Here is a 24939-nt window from a genome sequence, read left to right as displayed (position 1 = left end):
GCAATCTTCTTTCCTCTTATCCATGATTATCCCTGGAGTTAATGGTCCCGGAAATGACATTGACATCTACTTGCAACCTCTAATCAAGGAGCTGAAGCAACTATGGGTTGGTGTTCAGACATATGATGCATCAAGGAAACAGAACTTCAATTTGCGAGCTGCTCTAATGTGGACAATAAATGATTTCCCCGCTTATGCAATTTTATCTGGTTGGAGCACGAAGGGAAAGTATGCTTGCCCTTGTTGTGCTGCAGAAACAGCGTCGAGATGGCTATCCAATGGACAAAAGTTTTGTTATATGGGACATCGGCGGTGGTTAGCAAAAGATCATCCATATAGGCTCCAAAAACATCTATTTGATGGTACCTTAGAGCTACATGAGGCTCCTTTATCTACAAGTGGGTCAGACATCTTGTTGATGTTAAATGATGTGCAATATAGCTATGGGAAACGTATAAAACAAAGGCTAAGAAAATCAAAGGCTTCTAGTAGCTCAAAGAAAAGACAGAGGCAAGAATCCAATTTTCAAGAAGATAGTGTCATGGACAAGGAAGAAGATGAATCACAAGAAGCAAATTTGTGGAAAAAGAGAAATATATTTTTTGATTTACCATATTGGGAGCATCTCCTTCTGCGGCATAATTTGGATGTGATGCACATTGAGAAGAATGTATAAATTTATACAAAAACACATCAATCATAGACAAAGACCAAAGTTAATATATGAGCCATGCATCTAAAATAATGAAGAAAAAATATAAAAAAGGAAATCAAATAATAACTAGTGCTTTCATCACCACCTCCTCATCCTAATCCTCTTCTCCTCCATAGAAACAAGCAAAGAACTCTCAAAGCTTCTTTCCCTTCATCAATGGAAACAACCTCATCACCAACACCACCATCACTGCATTCACTCAAAACCCTAGAGCACTTTAGGGTTTCCCCTCCCAAGGGCTCAGTCCCTGACACCTCCATCCCTCTCACTTTCTTTGACATTTTCTGGCTTCTCAACAGCACCGTTGAACGTCTCTTCTTCTTCAAATTCCCTTTCTCCACCTCCCACTTCATCTCCGACCATCTCCCCATCTTCAAATCCTCTCTCTCCCTCACTCTCCAACACTTCTTCCCTTTGGCCGGCCATCTAAGACCTTCATCTTCATCACCTGATGATCACTACGAGATAAACTACTCTGATGGTGATTCAATCTCCCTAATCCTAACAGAGACTCAAGCCAACTTCCATGAACTTTCCGGTGACCAACCAAGAAGCTTCGCCAATCTCCGGCCACTGATTCCAAGCTTAACCATCTCCAATGGTGCAACATCCCCTACTAGCACTCCTCTGATGGCCATTCAAGTGAACATATTCCCTAACCAAGGTATCTGTTTAGCCATTTCCATCAACCACGTCACCGGCGATGGCACCAGCACCATGAACTTCATCCACTCTTGGGCTTCTACTTGTTTTTCCAGTTCTTCCTTCACAGTCCTTGCTACTCCTCCACTGTTTGTCAGAAGCATGGTTGTTGATCCAAACAACTTGCATGAATTGAATCTAAAACTTATCAGATCATTCACTGGTTCACCTGATGAATACTCTTCCAATCCTCAATCTCCAGATGATGTGTTTTTCTCTACGTTCACTCTGAAGGGTGTATATATTGAGAAACTGAAAAGCATGATCATGGCTAGATATGAGAAAGATGGCAAAGCAGTTGTTCCATTCCATTGTACTAGGTTTGTAGTTGCATGTGCTTATATTTGGACTTGTTTGATCCGGTCTAGAAGTTGGCCGGAGGAGAGAAAGGCTCATTTGGGGTTTTCTGTCGATGCTAGACCTCGTTTAACTCCGTCCATCCCTGCCGGGTACTTCGGCAACTGCCTCGGCTTCTGCTTGGCAGAAGTGAAGGTGAGTGATGTTGTTGGTGATGATAATATTGATGGAGTTTTGAAAACTATTGAATCACTTGGTAAAGCCATTGAATATTGGGTTAGAGAAGTTGGTGTGCTTAAAAATGTGGAGTTGTTGCCAAGAATGTTTATTGAGTTGGTTGATAAGAGGCCATTGTCCATTGCTGGTTCTCCAAGGTTTAGGGTTTATGAAGTTGATTTTGGATGGGGAAAACCTGTGAAAGTGGAGGTGACCACCATTAAAGAAACTGGAGCTATGTCCATTGCTGAGAGTGGGAAAGAAGAAGGTGGCCTTGAGTTTGGTTTGGCTTTTCCTAAGCATGAGATTGATGCATTTCAGGCTTGTTTTACTTCTGGTCTTAAGTTTCTCATTCCTTGATGATGCTGAATGATTTTATTTGTTTTATGTTTGATTTCTTTCCAAGAATAATAAAACTTTCCACCTTTGTGACAGGATAGTATTTGGGGCAATTGGTATTTAATGGTGGAAGGTTGAAGTCCTAGTTTCATGTCTATGTTTTTTTTAATAATAATAAAATTTCTTTTATGTTATGAGTGATTGATCGCAATAATTTTTTTTTTAATCCAAATATATATATTTTTTAAAATTATGGATAAATCACAGTAGCATTAATTTGAACTCTTGGTCTTAAAATAAAGAAGGGAATAAGATTAATTAACATACTCGCTCTTCAAATATGGAAAAAGAATGATATATTAAGTATGAGTCAAAATCTAAATTTTATGAATACATAAAAAAAAAAGTATATTAAATAAAAAAAAAGTTTTTTTTTAGTATTTTATCATTGAATTGACTGAGTTCTCTATGGTGTTTTTTTGGATTGAGTTTGACCTGAAAGAGCAAGCTAGGTTAGCATAACTCTTATTATTTTATTTCACACATCATGCAGAAATTGTCATGAATTGTGTCTTTTATTATTGAAATTTCCACCATAGACGTAATAACAATAAAAGTGAAGACAAATGGCAGATGGTTAGCTTCCTTCATTAGTAAACTTAAATATTTTACTTGTTGAATGTTCTTAGTCTTTTGCTTCTAATTAAAGTTGGTTCATTTGTTTCTATTACTTCATTTAATTTGAGAAACAGAAAGAATATTTTTTCTTTCTGCGTTATAGACAAGACCAATCACTTTCTTAACATATTCTTAACATATTCTTAACATATTGATATCTACCTCTTTGCATAGGTGATTATTTCATTAAAAAACTTAAAATTGAACTTCAAAGGTCATACAATACTTTTTTTGTTTATCACTTATTTTTTATTATTACCTTAATAAATATATGTTTTGACTCAGTATGAAATTGAGATTTAAATCATTTTTTTTATAAGATACAAACATTATATATAAATGTGCACCCAGTATCAATAAATCAAAAGTTAAAAGTTATTAGTTAAAAAAATTTTTAAGTTTGGTTGGTACGAAAACAAAGAGAATAATTCTCAAGTTTAAATTAAATTGGTGGAGTATTTCTAATTGTCCATGGCCATCACAACCTCTTTATGAACTCATTAAATTCCCTTCACAACTTCCTTTCACAACTAGTCATCATGGTTCATGTATATAAATATAATGATTATTATAGTGATTGCCATGAACTCACAACAAACAAACCAACCCATGATTAACTCCAACCTCTTCTCTGTTTTTCCTTAATTATGATCAGGAATATTATCTCATGACACAACCTTCCATAACGTGACATTTTATATTAATAAATTTTTTTAGCATGGTGGTGAATCTGGTGACCAGCCTCAGTGTCACCACAGTAAATTTCTGTTATCCATGCTCTAGGAAATTCCCATGTTCATAAACATAAAATGTAATGTCAATCCCTACCTTCTCACCATTAAATAATTAAGAAGAAACAAAATTAACAAGCATTGTAATAACAATAACATTTATTTGCAAAAAAAAATCCAAACAGGAAAACTAATTAAGGGGCATTCATAAATACAGTCAATATTAATATATATATATACAAACCATATCTGCAAACAGTAATAATAAGCATAGTTGAAAGCTTAAATATTTTTAAAAAACCTCAAAAAATAAGTGCTTTAGCAATTTACCTATTTCATAAAAAAATAATCAAAATTTCACTAATTTTCTAATTTCCCGAGTATATGTATATATACAACTACTCCTACAATAACAATAACAATAACAGAGTTGGTATTTTACTTTTTTATTTTAAATAAAAAATAATTAACTTAAAAAATTGAGAGGTCGTGGCTTGTCCACATATTTATAAAAAAAACAAAATTAATTAAAAAGACAAACATTCTATTTTTCTTATTTTCAAAAATAAAAAATTATTTTTTCTCTCCTAACCTTACTCAAATTGAAAATCGTTTGTACTATTCCTACATATATTTGGATTTTAGTTTCAATTGAATTGGTTACAAATTAGTAATTTTTTTAATAATAATATAACAAATATAATTTTTTTTTTTGAAAAAAAATAGATAAACCACAAATTCATTAAAAAAAAACGAACAAGAAAAAACAAACTACAAAAGATAAGACAACAAACAAAGAAACAAAGAAGAAAACTGCTATCCTCAACAAGGATGAGGAGAATAGAGTACATAAAAATTAAAAAGGTGGAGGAAAGAGAAGAGCAAATAACAAATATAATTAGATATACTCCTTTATCAAATAATAAAATTCCCCTTTTATCAAATAATAAAAATAAATAAATATATATATATATATATGCAAAAACACCCTCGAATATAAGCAAAATAACAGTTTAGTGTTAGCGGCGCAGCCCTAAGCCCGGAACCGTAGGAGATAAATAGTCATTAGCCCCAAGAAATCCTTTTTCTCTCGGTTTCTCTCTTCCCACGCAACCCCTTTGTCCTTCTATCTTTCTCTCAATCCTCCTCCTTTTCGCTTCTCTTTGCCCCCAAATTCGCAAACCCTAGCTATTTTCTCTTCCTTCAATTTCGTAAGCTCTGACCACCCTTTGATCGTTGGCTTCTCTCCGATCACACCATGGACTGCTGGTAATTCTTTATTCTTGTTTTTCTTTGTTTTTTCCCCTTTGTTTGGTAGGTTTTTGATGGGATTGTTTTTCTATGCTTTTTGTTTGTGATTTTGGATGCTTGGCTTGATTGTTGGTTTCTTGATTATGTTTGATTGATGGAATTGTGAATCGGAGTGGTTGATGATGATTTGTGAGGAGTGGAGGTTCTTTTTTGGCGGTGTGACTGATTGCGGGGGTTGATTAGGGAAGTTGTGTTGTTAGTTTTTGTGCTTTGATTACTCTGTGTTTAGGGTTTGGTAACCCGGATGAGTTTATGTGGATGGTGTAGTGTTGAATGCGCTACTCCATGGGGGAGGAAATTAATAGAGGATGATATATTGCATTGGTGGATTGATTTCATTTAGTTGCCTGTCTTTCTACCTGAAAGGCTACAATTACTTTTTTTTTTGGCAATCCATTGGCACTACTCTTATTGCCTGTGTTGTTTTCGACAACAGATAGAATTTTAGATTATTTCTTTCATTTAGCTGCCTGTGTTTCTATTTGAAAGGCGACAATTATTTTTTGGCAATCGATTGGCACTACTCTTATTACCTGTGTTGTTTTCGACAACAGATAGAATTTAGATTTTTCCTTATTTGAGTTAGTGTCGATAGACTACCACTCACTCAAAAGATCAATAGTGAGTTTACATGCCATGTGAAATTATGGAGTTAAGCATACCCTGGTAAGTTAGAAAAGTCCCACGACTTGGTCTGCATTGTGCAGAAGACACGACAAAACGTAGATTCGCTCTCGACCAGTGGAAGATAAGACATCGATTTTGTTTGGTATTTGTTTTTGGGCCGTACTTGTTCAGTTGACCGGCGGAAAACTCCAATTCATGATTCTGTTAACCATAGGATGACTGGTGTGATTGAGTTGGTTCTCTTTCCTATCATTTTTTATGGTGCATTTCATGATGACTTATTAAGTTAGATGGATTCATTAAATAATAGAGTAGAAAGTGTATCGCTTTTATAAGACTTGTGTAAATTGTATTCATGTACAAACCCCTATTCAGCATTATTCCTTACCTACTAATTTTGGTTAACTAAATAGACAGCAAGTGGGCTTGATACTTGTTTCCAGGGATGCATTGATCTTTGCATTGTATTTCTAAGTGTTTTATCTGTCTCTTCTTCTGATTTCACTACTGAACTTTTCCCTTATTTTAAAATGTCAAAGAGACTATGCTTCCACCATGTTTCTAAAATCTTAAATTGCGCCATTTATGTTGCTGCTTTTTTTTTTCAAATTAAATAGTATTCATCACTATTCACTATATGATTTTCTTTCTTTTGTTATGCTGTAGGTCTTTTAAGATGTAATTCTGTGGATGTGTTTCTTGAACCTCTCACCTCTTGTGCAGCATTCAGATGATCATTATGTAGTATGGATAAACAACAATTTCTTGGCTTGATCTTTTCTAAATGATGTCCGGTATTAGAAGGGATGGGACTGCTCCCAGCAGATTCAGATGGCAATGGCCAAGTGGATCATCTTTGAATACACACTTGCTTAAGGATGTGCCACCAGAGATAGAACTGTCAGATTACCAGAGATTACCCCAATCTGGCAATGAAAGCCCATCAGGACTTCTTAATGGTGATGGGCTAGAGGTAGAATCGATAGCTGATTTGGATCTGTTCTTTGAGAGGCTTTATAGTTATCATCGCGAGAAAGGTCTCCGGTGCATCATCATCAAGTGGATATTTGAAATTCTGACTGTGATTTTCGTAACATGTTTTATTGGATTTTGCTTCCTTGTTATTAACTGGAATTATCTCTGGAATGCAAAATGTGGGATTGATGCATTTGAGTCAGGGAACAGGACTTGTGATCTGGCAAAGGAAGCCTTTAATCAGCACCCTCTTGCTCCTTTCACAATTACAAAAGGAATTATTATCGGGTCTATGGCCTTATTGACTTTCCATGGGGTACTCAACTTCTTGCAGTTCATTGTGCAATTCCAATATATGGTTAAAATCCGTAAGTTTTATTACAATAGGTAAGAATGCAACTTATATCCTTTTTATTAGTTGGTTCTTATGTTATGAAGACCTTTTTTTTATATATATATATTTTCCCTTCTTTTCCCAGTCTCAAAGTTACAGATCTGGAGATCCAGACAACTTCTTGGCAAGAGATTTTAGACAAAGTTGTTCGACTACAAGAATCACAAAAAATCTGTGTGGTCAAAGATCTTTCTGCTCATGATGTGATGATGAGAATAATGCGCAAAGAGAATTACTTGATAGGGATGCTCAACAAAGGTGTTCTTGCCTTTTCAATTCCTTGGTGGGTCCCTGGAGCTGGTCCTACTGTCAATTCTCGATCAAATGGAAGGCAAAATCGTCTTATTCTGACAAAGGCTTTTGAATGGGTCTTGAATTGGTGCATATTTCAAAGTATGTTTGACAGGTAGGCACATATTTGCTTGTCACCGCATCATATCTACATGCATTCCACCTCTGGCAAAATGCCGTGTCAATTTCTTCACTCAACTCACACCTGAAATTAAGATTTGTGCTTTCACTCCTTATCTGTCTAGAAAACATTGTTATTATTTCAATTGCATTGTGGATAATCTGTAGTAGGGATGATAGAACAGTTTATTTAACTTCAAGTGGCTCAGATGAATATGGATTGACCTTTTAAAAATTCCAGGCATGCTTGTTCAATTGGTAGTTTTTTTTTTTTTTTAAATTGTATTAATCTTCTTTTGAATTATCACTGAGTCACTATATGTCGATATTTTAATTTTGAAGCATTCCCTTAAGGTTATGGCTTTTTATTTATTATTTATTATTTGCTTGTTATTTGCTGCTTTATATATTTTGACTGTTTTAAAGTACATTCTAAATTTTGGTGTATATTAAGTTTCCAAGGAAACATGATGAATTTTTGTAAGTTATCTTCATCCTAAGCTGATTCGAGTTGCTATTCTTTCTGCAGTAAATTTTGCATCCGAAGGGACTACCTTGCAAATCCATCATTATTGAGGAAGAGGCTAATGGTGATTGGGGTTGTCATTTTTATTCTCTCTCCGTGCCTTGTTATCTTTATGCTTGTATATCTGTTTCTTAGACATGCGGAGCAATTTTATCACCATCCTAGTACAGCTTCATCTCGAAGATGGTCTAATTTAGCCAAGTGGATCTTCAGGGAGTTCAATGAGGTATTTAAGCATGCATGGCAATATTCAATTGGATTTTTTTAGGGACTAATATATTTAGGATGGTTCTAACATTTTAACTTCCAAGTCATTTATGTTGTAAATGGAAATTCATGATCGTTAGTCAATTAATTTTTGCTTTGAATAGGTTTGAAAGATTAGACTTTTGTTTTTGGCATTTTACTTATGGGATTTGTTGTTATACCTGGGAAGAAATTGTTGTTCATGAGTGTATGCTTTTGTCCCAATCTTAGTTTCGGGGCAATAACTATTCATCTGGTATCACTTTGTTGTCTCATGCCATTTAAGGTGAACTGCTTTCTTCAAGGAGCTAGAGTGCATACTTTGCTCTTTTGACAGAAGTCATTGTTGTGTAAAACCCATATGATGGGTGCCTATTTTTTTATCTTAACAAGGTGTCATTATTGCCAAACTTTAGTCTCAACCCTACAACAACCTGCATATGCTATTATAATTGTGTGGTTGATGGTCGATAATCGATAGTGTTCTGTCTGTTTTCCAAGTTTTTTACTCAAATTATATTTACTAGGCTAAATTGCAAGTGATTTATTTCACATTTTCACTATTTTTATACTTCTATTTCAGGTTGACCATTTATTCAAACATCGAATGAACAATAGTGTTGTGCATGCTTCCAATTATCTGAAGCAATTTCCCTCACCCCTTGTGACAATCATTGCCAAATTTATTTCCTTTGTCTCTGGGGGCTTTGCTGCAATTTTGATCATCATTGCTATCTTGGATGAATCACTGCTAGAGGGTCATGTAAGACCTCTTTTATAAATGGCGTATAATATTTCTCCTGGTTTTTAATGTATTTTTGCCATCTCATGCATTAATCATGTCTGCAGATTTATGGCCGCAACTTATTTTGGTATGCCGCAGTCTTTGGAACAGTGACTGCTATTAGCAGAGCCCTGGTGTCTGATGAGCTACAGGTCCTTGATCAAGAAGGAGCAATGTCTCTTGTTGTTCAGCATACACATTATATGCCAAAGAGATGGCGTGGTAAAGCAAATAGTGATTTGGTTCGGAAAGAATTTGAAAATTTATTTCAGGTAAATTTTACTGCATCTGGTAGGGAGTAGAAAACTAGAAATTTGGACTGATGCCAAAATTTGGAACTATCTTTATATGGATTCCTTTTCGTATATCAACTATAAACACAATTTTGTAAATTACTTGATCTCGAATTTAAACTTTTATTGTCATCTTGCACACTAGTCTTTGGTTTATTGGGAAACGAAGATATCCAGTGGCAGATTAGTAACTTTCTTTTTTAAATCAACTTTTTACCATCAGCTAAGCAAGATCCATAGCCTTCTGCAAAACATAAATTTTCATTTCTTTTTTATGTGTATAGCGATGATAGACTGTTATCATATGCTGACCTGAACTTGTTCTTCAATCTTGTTAATCTGAAATCTGTAATTGGAATTCTTCTATATATTGTCAATGTTTACTTGTAAGTTTTTAATGGACTTGGTAGTCTTGATAATTTTCATATTGACAGTACACTGGGATGTTGCTACTGGAAGAAATGGCCTCTATCTTTGTCACTCCATACTTGCTCATATTTGTTTTACCAAAGGTAATACTCAATACTTGTCTTTAGCGAACTTCATCTCAGTTGTGCTTTGATTTCATCTCAAACGATTTCTATCTTCTACTACAGCATGTCGATGATATTTTACGTTTCATCTCGGATTTCACTGTGGATATTGAAGGTGTCGGTCATGTTTGCAGGTTATTCAATTTTCTTTATGGAAAGAATATGGAAAAGCTCATTGTTTTCCTTTTTGGTTTGTTTTTATTAAATGCTGCTTTCTGACTTTCTAATGTTGTTGCAGCTTAAGCGTATTTGACTTTGAATGTCATGGAAATAGGAAATATGGTTCCCCCTGTGATGCTCCTAGAGAAAAAAGGAGTTCCCAAGGCAAGATGGAGAAATCTTTTTTAAGGTATCATCTCTTGACAATAGAAAATCTAGGTTATGCTGACAATCATATGCTGGAGGCAATATCTAGCTTTTCTTTTGCTTCAGGCCTCCGTGAATAAAGAGAGAAGATAGTTCCTTTGTCACCCAGATCATTAAACCTCTTTTTTATTGCTGACCTTGTTTCTACTTATTAAACAGTTTGAATAATTTAATGAATTTATGTTCATAACCCATATATATATATGTATATATGTATATATGTATTACATCCTTAAGAAAATTATGATGTGGAAGTTCCGCAATTTTATGGTAGTGCTTAGAAATGATAATCCTACCTCTTTTTCAATTTGTTGATTCAGTTGTGTAGTCTTTTCTGGAGACATCCATTAGTTTAAGAAGGTTATACTCTAAGAACAAACTTAAAGTTATATATTAAAACCTTTTAGGTATTGGAATTTTGATATCTTAACCTCTAACTAATTCTCTTTTCTTTTCTCATGCAACCGCAACTGGTCTTGATTGTAAATATTTAATTAAGAGAGAAAAGTAGTGATATTTTGATATGCCAGTGATGATGACTAGAAAATAAAGTGGTTTATATCCTAGTAGTATTTGCCATTCTTCTTGCGAGTTCTAGGCATTCATATATGCTTTTCCTGTGACTAAGTTTGCAGAGTTTTATCGTCTATAGGATAGAAATATTCACTTCTGCTTTGTTCTCGTAAACTAAATAAATAAGTTATGTTTGTTTATACAGCTTTCACAGTGCCTATCCATCATGGGAGCCTAATTCTCAGGGCCAGCAATTCCTATCTACTCTTCGCAGTTTTAGGGAGAAGCAAATGCACCGTATGACCTATCAGGATTATTCAGTGAACCAAGCTAATCAATTCACTCCAGTTCTTGGTGGCCATGGTGAACTTGCCTACAGACCTGTACAGGATGGTGTTCATCAAACTGGCTACAATTTGGGTACTTTATGGATGATAAATGTGGATCAGAGGACTCATCCCTATCTACTAGATTGGTATTATGTGTCTCCTCCATCTGAGACGGTGCAGAATTTAAATGACATTCCTCTGTCTAGTGGAATCGGTCTTAGGCAACATGATGATCCGTGGCAACCGGACAACCATCTCCAGATAGATCCTGAAGACAACTGGGGCCTGCTCTTCTCAGATAGAATGCAAAGTCATTCTGGGGCCTCTACATCCAGTCCATTTTTAACAAACAGCATTCTTCACCACCAGAATCCGTCACAGAGTCACTTGGAAGCTTCTATGCCTAGTCCATTTTTGAGAGACAGCATTCTCAATCACCAGAACCCCCGGCAGCATGACTTTCAGAGACCTTGGTGGGCACGGACCGGTCCAGACGAGCCACACTCATTGGGTCCCCCAGGTAGTTTTCTTGAGCCGGCCCCCTTCATCGGCCACCATAATTTCAGTCACCATAGCGATGATTTGTCAAACAAAAGTGTAGATGAATCACAACATGATGGCAGTGGTGATGGTGGCAGTGCAGATCCAAAGAGTTTATCCAAGACATACTACATGGAGGACTCTGATAAAACCGAAGGATTTCATCGTCCATATGTGGATTCTTACGGTCCGCCATTAAAAACCCTTCCTGTACGAATACTACCTAGGAGCATTGATCCAGTATAGCAAAAACAAGAGAGAAACAACAAAGAAAAAGAAAAAGAAAACCTGTATATATATGTCTAGTTTGCAGCCACTGGTGGAAGTATTGTTTATGTCTGGGAAAAATTGGGGCTTTAAGTTATGGGCTGGTTAGTGCACTGCATGGTTTAACGCTTGGTGGAAAGAAAGGGAACATTATTTTTTTGTACATAAAGATTCATGACGCTTTACCAGACATTCTGGTTGATATTACTACCAAAATGCTGGACTCACCTGCTATTGTTTCATTGATAATCAATTTACATTATTTTCCACTCTTTCCCAGTTTGTTATCCAAAATGCTGGATTGATTGCTTTTCTCTTCCATGGAAATTCTTTTATTTTGTTAGGATGAAATTCTTATAAATAATCATTATTGCAAATTACTCCCTCCAGTCTTTATTATTTGTTCATTTTAACATTCATACTGGTTAAGAACATTGGATAAAATTTGTTATTGTCTTAAAATTTATAAAAAAATTGTATCAATTTTTTAAAATTACCCCATTTAATATCCATCATGATTTCTTTAAATTTTTAAAAAATTGAATTGTATTTTTTATTCTCTGTCAATATAATGTTTTGATTTTCCAAAAAAAATATTGACAAATGTAGTAATATAGTATTAAAAATAAAAAGTAAAATTGAGAAAAAACTATTTAATATTTTATAGATTTTTTAATAGATATATAAAAAAATCAAATAAAACTTCTTAAATAAGACAAGTAAATAATACCGGAAAAAGTAATATCTTCTTCTTCAAGTTAATAGAAGTTTAGTAATTTACCATATATTTTTCTAAAATAATGATCATCACATAAAATAAAACTTTTAGAATAGTGGTTATATATATATATATATGTTTATTTAATAAAATAAAAATTATATTTTTGATGATTTTATATTTTGTCCAATCTAAATGGGCGTGAAAATTATCATAAAATTTAATTGATAAAATTAAAACAATCACATTGTCCCAAAAAAAAAAAAGTTTTCTTCAATTTTTTGATAGTAAGTATATCACAAGCTTTCCATTATATATATAATCATGCTTTCTCAGAATCCAACGGCTGAGATCCCAACACGATTTTTAAAGCAGATGTCGGCCCATTTTTGGTACTGGCACGCTCCTCTTCCGTGTTATTTCCCACGGAGTGGCATTAAAGTAATTAACAACCAAAACCGGGGGCCTTTATTAACGCGTTGGGTCCGAAAGGCTGCCGCTCTCCGTTTCCCGTGCTTTAAATAGCGAAGAAGCTCTCTTTCTTCACCCCAGTCTTCAAGCAAAGCCCCAAATTTCGATCTCATCGCCGGCCGATTCGAGATCTCTCTCTCTCTTTCTCGGCGAGCATCATCATGGGCTTCGTCTCGTTCGCGGGGAGAGTTCTCTTTGCCTCCGTCTTCATCCTCTCTGCTTACCAGGAGTGAGCTTTCTAGATCTGTTCTTCTTTCTTGTTTTTTTTTTACTTATTTATTTTTAAAGATTTTTAGGGTTTTTGTAGAGTTGTTTTGGTTTTTAGAGTTTGGAGTTCTTGTTTTAACCTATGATTTGAAGTTTTTTTATCTGTTTTTTGTTGGATCAGTGTGGTGTTTGATTGTGGTTCTCTTACTTCTTGGTTTTTAGGCTCTTGTGAGGATTGTGTTTGTGGATCTGGTCGTCTTATGGCGTGGTTTAGGTGTTTTAGCTGCATTGTTCTTTTATTTTCTTAGTTTTGTGTGTGATCTATGGTTTGATCTCGGTGATTCAAATTGTTAATTAGATCCGGCTTCAGTTTTGATCTTTAGTGGATTTTGGAAGATGAGATCCGCGGTTTTACTTGCTAGATATTGGAAAGATGTGTTTTTTTTTTTTTTATGTTATTTGTCATTGATTAAGAGTTTCCAGGTTCTCACATAATTTAGTTAATGCTCTTTAATAACAAGTTTGTAGGGCTGAAACTTGGTTCTTTCTCCTACCATTAATGAGTCATCGGAGTAGGTTATTCATGGGTGGCACTTAAATAGAACACTTATGCATCTGATTTCTTTCCATATTTTTAGCAAAACAATTGGAAATTTAGAATCAATTGCTTCATTATGACGGGAATAGATGAAGTTGCATGAGTTCTTTATGTTCTGATATATTTATGTCAAGAATGGTGCATATATATATATATATATATATATATTCTCATTAGATTGTTAGTCCAATCAGGACTATAATTTTTTTCTCTGTTCTTTTTGGTGATGAGTACAATGCTATCTGATAAATGTTGGTTAAGTTATGTATATGATTTGTTTCTGTTTTGTTACTTATAATGTAGGTATCTCAATTATGTGCATTAACCATTCATCAATTAATACAATGACTACTGAAGTTGAAGAGGACTTCAAATTGATCCTTTTTTACATGGAAAACGGAATATTACTAAAAATGAAAGATGGAATTGCATGGTGATCTTTGTGTTAATTTATGATCCACCATTTTATTTAGTGCTGTTCAAAGAAGAAGATGATTGATGTCTGTGATGCCTGGAAATGGAAATGCATTAGTCGCTATTTTATTTTACTCTTTGGTTTGCCCCTTTTGTTTATACTTTTTAGGCATGAGGAAGTTGGTTGAGTTTGGATGCTTATATGCCTAGTTAAATAATGATGCCTATCTCCCAGGTTTAATGATTTTGGAGTTGATGGTGGCCCTGCAGCCAAAGCCCTTAGGCCCAAATATAACCTCTTCATCAATCATGTTACCGCTCATATGGGTGTCAATGTCCCAGAAATTGAGGTGAGTGTGCCAATATATGCTTTGCTGAGGTTTTTTCCCTTCAAATGTATTTTGATTACTAGTTGTTGTTAAAAGATTGTTCTCCTTCATATATTTTCCAGATGAGGCATGTTATTGCTGCTACCATAACTCTGAAGGGGCTCGGAGGACTTCTTTTTATTTTCAGTAGCTCCTTTGGTGCTTATCTCCTGGTACTATCCTAATTCTACCAATTCTTTCACAAGCACATATTTTTATAGGTGGTTTCCATGATGACGAGAACACAATTGCCTTTGATGGGTGATTAGAAAGTGCCAACAGATGTGGCGCTTTTGGTGTAACCTAGTTTATGAAAACTTCTGACAATTGTTAACTGTTATTATGACAGGATTTTTGATAGAGGATGATGTGTTTTTCTTAATTAGTCTTTACAATGTCTGATTTCACATCTCTTATCTGGAATGACGAAGGTGGTGCTTTTTCTTTATGCAGCTGGTCTATTTGACATTCATAACACCAGTAGTGTACGATTTCTACAACTATGACATCGAGAAACCAGAGTTTGTTCAGCTCTTCGTTAAGTTCACTCAGGCATGCCTTTTGAGCTTTTCTTTATCCAGTCTTTTAGATTACAAAATTGAACTTGCTGAATGAATTATACCTTTCGTTTGTGGCTTGGTGCAGAACTTGGCCCTGTTCGGCGCGTTGCTCTTTTTCTTGGGGATGAAGAATTCAATTCCTAGAAGGCAAGGCAAGAAGAAAGGCCCAAAAGCAAAGACAGTCTAAGTGCAACAAAGCTCGCTCTCGTCACTTTCAACCTGTTTGGACACACGCATGAGATCATATTCTTTTGATGTTTGTCAAATTGCAGATTAGGAAATCAAGTATTGCTGAAGCTGGGGAGGTTTTGCTTGAAAGTACTCTCTATTTTTTTGTGTTTCCTGGATTAGTTGCACCTAGTTTTATTATAAAACTTCAATATTTACTTTTTAGTGATGGTTCTTATGGGAATTGACAATTTAATTTATCTTATTGGTTTTAGAAAATTTCCTCTGTTTCTATTATTGCTTACTCATTAATCCTGTCTGATAATTTCTGTATGGCTGCTCACCAAATTATCTGCTCTTGCATTTATGCATACAAAGTTTACACCATTTGGCCTGAACCTTGCTTATCATTCAGGATCTGTTTATCTATGCTCCTGCATTTGGCTTTAATTCAGTAAACATTATTCACACAGATGTTGCTGACATCCCTCTTAAGGGATCATTTGGTGTGTGGTGTCAAAATATTACTGTGGATTACCGGTTTTGGTGAACTATAGTATCGTAATGGTAATATAAGATTATTAATATTGAAATATTATCAATAAACTCGGTAATCATATTATCACTAAAACAGATGATTGTTGTGTGATGATTATCTGAGTTAAAATTTTTGAACAATTTTGTTCTTGCTCTTAAATTGTAATTTTTAATGAAAATGGGTCTATTTTACTTTCATCCTTAAAATTTTGCCTTTGTGTGTTTGACCATCTTACTCTCAACCAGTAAAAATTACTCACAAACTTGTACTTTTAGTTTTTTGCATATTAATTTATTTATGTTTTAAATATTTTATCAGATATATTCGACATAGTTTTTCATCACAAAATTTAACAATTAATCATCATTTTAAATGTATATTTTAATATTTGTTATATATATATATATATTGACAATGTATTATGTATACTGATTGTGTTGTAATTGATACATATTAATTATATATATATATAATTATTTTTAACATAAAAACCATGTTATATTTCTGTTCTAAGTGTGCTAAAAATTTTAAATTCAAGTATTCTGAAAATTTTAATAACCATGATCAATCAAACCCACAGAGGCATTTCATCAAACACTAGTAGTGTTCCCAAATTCAAAGGGTTCTCCAACCTTCTCTTGAAGAAACCAATCAATTCAATCTGGACAAACACTTTGAGAGGTCCAAATCCAAGATCCAGTTTGGCAATCAGAGACAATGAATGAATGCATCACTTCATCATAAACAGCCAACAAACCCTCACTAAAATGTCTCAGACATTTCAACAAACACCTTGTGGGCATCATATATCCATCTGATGCATTAACTTGTTCATTCCTAAAACACACATCTTTTCAATTGAGAGAGAATTAAAGTTGAGATTTTGAATCCATTGCTGTAATAAATCAGACCAAAATCACATCTTTATTGATATATATATAAAAAAAAAAAGAGGCAGATTTCCGTCTCGATTTCATAGTTCTTCTGAGAATTAAAAGAATCAGAAAAACAAGTGATGGGAGAGACGATGTTAATTTCGCACAATTTTTGAGCTCACAAAGCCTTGATTTTTTTTAATAAACAGCCTGCAAGCCTTCGATTTGTGCTGAAAAAAATAAAAAAGGAATCCCAAAACACAAGAACACAAAAAGAAAAACCCAGATTGAAGATCAAATCTCAAGAGAATTTGACACAAAACATGGAATACCAATCGAATTAGAGAAGAGAAAGACAATACCCTGCGGATGAGATGCAGTTCTCTAAGATTGGGTTTTTTTTATACAACGAGATGGTCGTCTAGGGTTAGGGTTTCTGTTGGTATGGTGTCCCGCCGAATCTTTTACTGCTTAACGTGCGCCTTCATCCCAATTATTTTATGGGCTCTCTGACCCCGGCCCAATGAAATTTATAATCAGTTTTTCACTATTACAACCCTCATTTTTTTTCCTTATCTTCTCCCAAATCCCAACAAATAAATATTAAATAAATCAATAAGAAACCAACCAATATGTGCTTTTATATAAAAAAAATGTAATAAAAAAATAGATTGAACAAAATAGTGCTTCTGTAGAAGTATATATATATATATATTTGAAAATAAACCAACAAACAAGACTGTTTTTCGTTTTAATTATTTTTTTGTAATTAAAAATTTATAAATGCTTTTGCAATAGTTAAATCCAAAGAGAATCCAAGAGTAGTAGTTTAATATTATTATTTTTAAATTATTGTATTTGGTTGTTTCATTAAATTTTATTAAAAATGAAAAATAACAAGTCATGATAATTAGGCTAGTTATTTATCATTATTCATTGCAATTAGATTATTGTCTTGTATATATATATATATATATATTTTTGAGAGTTTGGTACATAAATTTTATAATATTTGTTCCATTGATATACATTGCCTCACACTCCAATAACTTATATGTCTATGCAACCTCAAGCGTGCATGATTAAAACCTTGGTTATGAATTAATTAGTACCGATGAAGTGATATATATATATATATAGCTAAGTTGTCATACTCACTGCTACAGCAAAATAGCATATACAAAATAATACTCTTTCAGAGTATGCAATAACCAATAACTAATAACTAGATATATACATATCTACATATATTTTATATACAATCCAAATTTTGAGTTTTGAAGATAGAACACAGTGAATGGTTTTTGATATTGTTGATATTTTTTATTCAAACAATTAAGGAGAATAACAGATGATTGGAGATAATATGTCACAGGCCAAACGATGTTTTTCAAGAATGAATATTACATATTTTTAGGTAAAGTGGATAATTTATTAATTTATTAAAAAAGAAATCTGTACAACCAAATACGACACAAAAACAAAATGAAAAAACTAAGAGGAAAAACAAATATTATATATTACAAGTGAGTACTATGTTTAAGTTATTCTGACCAGTAAATGAGTCAATATATATATATATATATATATACATGTATTGTATGTACAATCCAAATTTTGAGTTTTGAAGATAGGCGTGCATGGTAAGGTAAATGCAGCAATAAGTCTCAACATTCAAGAATAACAATCTGTGGTGGAAGATAATCTGTCCTAGGCCAAGCTCTGCTTTCAAAATTTACTTATACGTGCATATATACATATATAATTAATAATTAGTAATTTATATATTACACAAGAGTATTATTTTTAACTTTTGGTCTTTTACCAAGATGAGCGGCTAGCCGCAAGATCTTTGCACACGCTTCAACTATATATAATCTATGAGGTTTACACATATATGGGTGCAGAGATCGACCCGTCACATTTCGTGCTCATAATTTTTAGACATGTATTTTGATCCCTCGAATTAATCTTTTATCAACTGATTAAAATAATCTCGAGGACCCAAGAACCAATTGACCCAAAAACTTATAGGCAGTGTTATTATTTGTAAGTTATTATGACAAGCAAAAGAACCTCGCTCTACACTGAGTAGGTAGGTATCACATCCGTTATAGGTGGAAGGAAGGGTCTGACATAAGTACTTAGACCAAAGAGAACATCTATATATGAATGAGGAAAAGAAATGCACATTTATCAACCACCACCGCTAAATTGGTTTTATCTGTGAGTTAATAAAAAAGTTGACAGCATCCTTGTTTTCTCATTCTCAGAATCATAAGTTTGAATATTTGCCTCCATATCAGACAACAAAACCACATATATATAATCCAAAATACTTGGACACAATAATTCCTTGCAAAACAATACAAGCTTCTTCTTTTAAATAATTAATACTCCATATGAAATTAAACCTGAGACCTTGGTTAGGGTTTCATTTTAGTCAAGGAAAAATGATTAGGGTTTCATGCATGCAATTATACTAACTAATTATCACTTCATCAAGCATTAATTAGACATCAAGTTAATTAGTGATTATGAAGAGCTAATTAACTGAAAAAAAAAACAAAAACAAAAGCCATGCATGAGTGATCATCATCATCTGTTTTTCAATGTTGAGTGGTTTCTAGCGGAGACCAAGAACCGTAGAATATGGTAAGCTTGTGGACACGTGTACCTTTGTAGGTCCCACATGGGACCCACCTGTCTGTTTGCTTGGTCTTTAGATTCTTTCCTAACCCTGCCAAATTTGACTAGTCAACCAACTCCCAATCATCAACCATCATATAGAGACATTTGAGTGATCAACGTTGAGTTCAAAAGAGGCTTAATTTAATCAGTTATTAAACCATAAAAACAAATTATTAGCATGTGATTTTCATTACAACTCATTCATTTTATGTTGTATAAACATCTTAATATCAAGCAAGAACATATTAAATCGATATGTATTATTTAAATGATTACATAATTAATGAGAGGATTAGTTCTTCAGTATAATGATTCAATTAATGTGAATAAATACAAGCAATATTGATCAGTTTGATATAAAATAAGAAGATTGAGTGAAACTATAAGTAGGTAAAGGCATAGTCTTGTTGAACTTGGATGTGAGTGTGATGCACTAGAGCTAGCATTGATTAATAATGATGTTAATTAAAGAAGAATAAAATATAAAAAAATCATATCTTATAATAATTATTTTATAGTTAGAGTGTCTCCCCAAGTCTAAACCCACACACTTGGCTCCCTACTTAAAAATTTGGTTTCTTGCACGCTTGGAATGGAATGCCATGTAAGGTGGGGGACATTAAAGGAAGGTGCCTACATGGACTTGCATATCATGGGTCCCCACTCAACCTATTCTTTTCAATCATCTTTTTCATTAAGAGTAATCCAATTACTTAATTCAATAAATTATATGTGTATAAAAATACTTCAATATATATAAATATGTTTTAATATTAATGTTAGGTTAGGTTAGGTTGCTCAAACTTAAGTAAAGCAAGTAAACTTATAATTACTTGATTGATATTGATGTATAAAAGATCAAAGTACTGAACAAAAATTAGTGACCTCAAGTCCCAAGATCCTTCTTGGCATGTTTTGATTTGTGAATGAGATTGAGAGGTTGATTTGATTGGGCACGTAATGTCAATCTTTAGAGAATGTAATGATGTCTGGCATGCGGAAGATAACTCCTTGAAAAAGAAACAAAATTGGCACACTAACCATAGCTCATTTTTCATGCATAAAAAATCAAAACCTTGAAAACGAAACAAAGTTGGCACACTTACCGTAGCTTAATTTTTCATGCATAAAGACCTTTTTCAGGCCATGCAAAAGCATGCACCTAGCTACTCAGGCAAAAGTTTTCACCTGATTGATTAACTAGTGGGGGAATGAGGGAATCCTCCAAAGTAAAGTACTTCATTTTATATGAATCCAAATTATAGATTAAAAGTAAAGAGAAAATAATAAATGAGTAAAACTATTATATATCTAATTAATAATAAAAAAAAACCAAACCTCCATGTGTGGAACAGTGATCATCATCATCATCATCATCATCAAGTTTATCAAGTAATCTAATTAATAATATATATATATATATATACTTAGGAATGGTTGTTAATAGTTTTGCACCTGCTTTGAAAGGATAGAGAGAGACATATACAAGTGGTGGTGGCAGTTGAGATGTTTAATCTTCTTCTTAGTCATTTAATACTATTTAAAGTGCAACTCAAGAACTGGTCAATTGGTAAATGTCATATCATTAAATCAGCTACAAAGGTTCAAGTGGCAAACAAGTTTACATGAAGCAAGAAATCATCATCTTTAATGGCTTCCAGGGAGGTCTATAGCTATAATCTATATATATATGATCTACTAGTAATTATATATCTAATTAACTTCCATGCAAAGTTGATTTCAAAAGTTATACTAATAAAAACATGCACCAGTTCCAGAAGCTTGAAAGTGAGTTCAAGTTAATTAGTGCACACTAATTATCCTACATAAAAATGTGCTTGTGGTTACTGACACAAAAAGGGACTAATGATCAAGCAAACCTAAAATGAGTTGGGTGCGTGAGAGAGCTCCTTCTTTTGTCTGTCCTACAAACTCTCTTTGAAAGGAATCTCAAATGAGTGTATAGAAATGGAGATGAAGTGAAAGGGACCTTTGTACAGCAAAAAATAATCAAATTTGTAGGCCATTAAGGAAACATCAACCAAGTTGTTTATTGATTACATTATGATCATCCTTTTCCTCTTCTTCTACTATATAAAACCAACTAGAGTCTATGCAAAATCAAAACACACAAGAATTAATTGAAGAAGAAGAACAACAACAAGTTCTTACTACTAAAAATGACAGGCTTTGGTTCTCCTTGTGGAGCTTGCAAGTTTTTAAGAAGAAAATGTGTTAAGGGTTGTGTTTTTGCTCCTTACTTTTGCCATGAACAAGGATCCACACATTTTGCTGCAATTCACAAAGTTTTTGGTGCAAGCAATGTGTCGAAACTACTCGGGCACCTCCCGATTAATGATCGTTGCGACGCCGCTCTAACGATCTCTTATGAAGCTCAAGCTCGTCTTCGAGATCCTATCTATGGTTGTGTTGCTCATATCTTTGCTCTTCAACAACAGGTGAGTCTTATTCCAAATAAATTTATTTCTTTATCAGTATCCTTCATCATTGCATTGCAACATGAGTGATCAATACTTAATTATTTCTTTTCTTTTGTTTGTTCTTTATAGGTTGTTAACTTGCAAGCACAGTTAGCATCACTGAAAGCTCAAGCTGAACAAAGCTTTGTGATCAATAATGGCTCTTCTTCTTCTTCTTCTCATTCTTCCATTTCAATCAATCAAGATTGCAATGGATTACTGCAGAGTCTTATGAACATGAACACTGATCAATCTTATCAAGATAATTATCATTTGAACTCGATAACCGAACAATTCTCGGTCAGCTTTGATGAGAACTCTTGTGGCATGGAGTCACTAGGCATGCAGGAAGATATGATCAAGAGATCAACTTACCATGACATGGATGATCTTCAGTCTGTTGCCTTTGCTTATCTTCATCACTCATGAGTGGTAGAGATATTTTAATTAGTATCTTTATCAACATTAAATCAGTTTTGTTACTTATATCTCTTCATTCCTGAGTTTCATTGTACTGTTAATTACTTGTAATATTCATGTTATAAGATCAAGATAATTAAAGTACCTAACTTGTGTCTTCTGTGTCTATATGTATACATATTCATGCAAAGTTGAATTAGGGTTTTCTTAACTCAATACCTAAACAAGTGAACAGTAATACTTTGGGGAACAAACACAGAAGCAGTGGAGCAAAAAGTAAGGAAATATTTAAACTCAGAAGGTGCTTTCTTGTTAACTGATACACAGACAACCAAATTATTGAAGAAACATCACCATTTTTAAATCAATTCCTTGATAAATTGGCCTGTATTAATGCAATATCCCCACATAACATTAGCTTTTCATAGCCCCAATCCCAATGGTTTCTTTAAGCCGGATATTTATATATTATATGTACTGAAAGCTTGCTTGAACACTAAGAACAATTGATTTTCTTCATCATCATGGCTTCCTTAACAGCTTCACCAACTCTTTGTTTGACTATTGTGCAAATAGATATGTTTCAATTGTGCTTGACATATGGTATTTCATTTTCATTAAAAATCTTGCAGAGAATCTACTCTCTGGATTCAACATCATGAAGAACAAACAAATGACGAGTCCGGTGCATACCCCAGTTCTTTCATTTGGCTACTCACCACAGACAAAATCTCTGCAATTCTTTCCTTGTGACATCCTTCCAACCTATCCGTCGCATTGAAAATATAAACTCTTCGATCAAATTCAATCGTGCTAAAGCCGGTCGTTTTGCGTATACCTCGCTCAGTCATTGCTTCCCTAGTCTTCTTCACCATCCCCCACATTTCAGCTGCAGCGTAAACATTACAGAGCAATACATGCGCACCAGGTTGATTGGGTTCTAAAACAGATAGTTTGTCAGCCACTCGAGCTGCTAATTCAATGTGTTTATGCATTCTACAAGCACCTAACAGAGCTCCCCAAACACTAGCACTCGGTTCACCCGGCATTGCCTCAACCAATGCCTCGGCTTCATCTACTAACCCTGCTCTGCCTAACAGATCAACCATGCATGAATAATGCTCATTTGTCGGAGTTATCTTGTGATCTTTAATCATAGAATGGAAAAATTGTCGCCCTTCTTGAACCCGGCCTGAATGACTGCAAGCAGCCAATACCGAAACAAACGTTACATGATTGGGCGCACAGTTCTCGGACTTCATACGATCGAAAAGAGCAATTGCTTCCGAACACATTCCATGCATTCCATAAGCTCCGATCATTGCACTCCAAGTATACACATTCCTCTCAGGCATTTCACTGAACACATTGTACGCAGACTGAATGGATCCACATTTGGCATACATGTCAAGCAGAGCAGAATAAGTGACAACATCTAATTCAATCCCATTCCTGACCATAAACCCATGAACACTCTTCCCTTGCTGTAAAGCTCCCAAGTGTGAACAAGCCAGTAAAACACTAGCAAAGATGATCTTGTTCGGCATAATCTCCTCTCCCAACATGTTCCTGAAAACACTAAGTGACTCATATGCTTTTCCACAGTGCACAAGACCAGTTATCATGGCGCCAAATGCAACAACATCCTTCAGAGGCATTTCATGAAATAGCTTGCAAGCAAAATCAATGAAGCCACTCTTCTTGTACATGTCGATCAGGGCGGTCTGTAGATAGACATTACTGTCAAACTCCAAGAAATTCTTCTTAATGGATAGGCCATGGATTGCTTGTCCTTCTTTACCAGCACCGGAATTCCCACATGCCCGAGCAAAATACAGGGCAGAACAAGGGTCTACTTCTAGTCCACACCTTCTCATCCGATTGAACAAATCAAAAACATGAACATCCATAGAAGCTCTTGAATATCCTTGCATCAGTAGATTCCAAACAGAACAATTCTCAGCAGAAACTATATTGAAAACCTTCTCTGCATCAACCAAACAACCTGATTCAATATACATACTGATAAGAGCCGGAGCGACATAGTCTCTGGATTCAAGACCTGCTCGAATGGCTTCCAAGTGAAATGATAGCCCTTGCTTTAGAAGAGACAGTCCAGTGCAAGCCCGGATTGCGAAAACCAGCGCGAAGCTATCAGGCTGATGATTCTCAGCCCGAGCTAACTTGTAGAGGTGTAGGAGCTCGAACAAGTTATTAGTCTTCGAGTAGCCGGACAACATGGTGTTCCATGAATGTGAGTTCTTGACAGGAATTTGATCGAACACCTTGCGGGCATGGGAAGGGGAGCCGAAGCAGAAGTAGGAGTTGGCAAGCTTGGAAGCGAAGATGGTGGAAAGGTGGACGCCATTGATGATGAGCTGAGCATGGAGTTGGTGGAGAGAACGCAGGGTGGTGCAACGCGGGAAGAGAGAACCCAACGTGTTTGGTGGGAAAGACGGAGCTTCGCTGGCTCCAAGAAGACATTGGGCGGCTCCTGCTCCCATTGAACTCTTACAAGAGATTGATAAGATAACAAAGAGGCTTTATTGATAGAAAAAAGTTTCCTAGTTTTGTGTTACTACAAATCATTAGCTATCAAAACAGAGGTTTATTGAACTCTTACAAGAGATTGATAAAA

The 24939-nt window shown here is 34.5% G+C and overlaps 5 protein-coding genes across 6 annotated transcripts; 4 read left to right on the top strand and 1 right to left on the bottom strand.

Annotated features, from left to right (window-relative positions):
- Positions 1 to 717: 717 nt before the first annotated feature.
- Positions 718 to 2413, top strand: LOC120272525 (malonyl-coenzyme A:anthocyanin 3-O-glucoside-6''-O-malonyltransferase-like). Its single transcript, XM_039279362.1, has one exon. It carries the CDS (start codon positions 872 to 874, stop codon positions 2288 to 2290), a length of 1419 nt encoding a protein of 472 aa, XP_039135296.1. The 5' UTR covers positions 718 to 871; the 3' UTR covers positions 2291 to 2413.
- A 2346-nt stretch (positions 2414 to 4759) lies between these two features.
- LOC120272098 (autophagy-related protein 9) lies at positions 4760 to 12070 on the top strand. 2 transcript variants are annotated; one of them, XM_039278841.1, is made up of 10 exons: positions 4760 to 4947; positions 6340 to 6978; positions 7071 to 7391; positions 7926 to 8148; positions 8752 to 8931; positions 9018 to 9224; positions 9680 to 9757; positions 9842 to 9912; positions 10017 to 10127; positions 10863 to 12070. In XM_039278841.1, the coding sequence occupies exons 2-10, from the start codon at positions 6401 to 6403 to the stop codon at positions 11770 to 11772; spliced, it is 2679 nt and encodes an 892-aa protein (XP_039134775.1). In that variant the 5' UTR covers positions 4760 to 4947; positions 6340 to 6400; the 3' UTR covers positions 11773 to 12070. The 2 variants fall into 2 exon arrangements, with proteins under 2 accessions (XP_039134775.1, XP_039134774.1); XM_039278840.1 differs by having other exon boundaries at positions 6283 to 6978.
- Positions 12071 to 13043: 973 nt separating this feature from the next.
- LOC120272572 lies at positions 13044 to 15576 on the top strand. Its single transcript, XM_039279430.1, has 5 exons — positions 13044 to 13211; positions 14437 to 14551; positions 14653 to 14742; positions 15023 to 15121; positions 15215 to 15576. Exons 1-5 carry the CDS (start codon positions 13144 to 13146, stop codon positions 15314 to 15316), a joined length of 474 nt encoding a protein of 157 aa, XP_039135364.1. The 5' UTR covers positions 13044 to 13143; the 3' UTR covers positions 15317 to 15576.
- A 5995-nt stretch (positions 15577 to 21571) lies between these two features.
- LOC120272381 (LOB domain-containing protein CRL1-like) lies at positions 21572 to 22352 on the top strand. The gene is made up of 2 exons (XM_039279204.1): positions 21572 to 21860; positions 21972 to 22352. Exons 1-2 carry the CDS (start codon positions 21582 to 21584, stop codon positions 22308 to 22310), a joined length of 618 nt encoding a protein of 205 aa, XP_039135138.1. The 5' UTR covers positions 21572 to 21581; the 3' UTR covers positions 22311 to 22352.
- Positions 22353 to 22655: 303 nt separating this feature from the next.
- On the bottom strand, positions 22656 to 24933 carry LOC120272379 (pentatricopeptide repeat-containing protein At1g06140, mitochondrial). Its single transcript, XM_039279202.1, has one exon. The coding sequence runs from the start codon at positions 24803 to 24805 to the stop codon at positions 22958 to 22960; it is 1848 nt and encodes a 615-aa protein (XP_039135136.1). The 5' UTR covers positions 24806 to 24933; the 3' UTR covers positions 22656 to 22957.
- Positions 24934 to 24939: the final 6 nt, after the last annotated feature.

The sequence above is a fragment of the Dioscorea cayenensis genome, chromosome 11, assembly GCF_009730915.1.
Source record: "Dioscorea cayenensis subsp. rotundata cultivar TDr96_F1 chromosome 11, TDr96_F1_v2_PseudoChromosome.rev07_lg8_w22 25.fasta, whole genome shotgun sequence".
Lineage (NCBI taxonomy): Eukaryota > Viridiplantae > Streptophyta > Magnoliopsida > Dioscoreales > Dioscoreaceae > Dioscorea > Dioscorea cayenensis.
The sequence above is the reverse complement of the archived record's forward strand: the minus strand, read 5'-3'. Positions and strand labels throughout refer to the sequence as shown.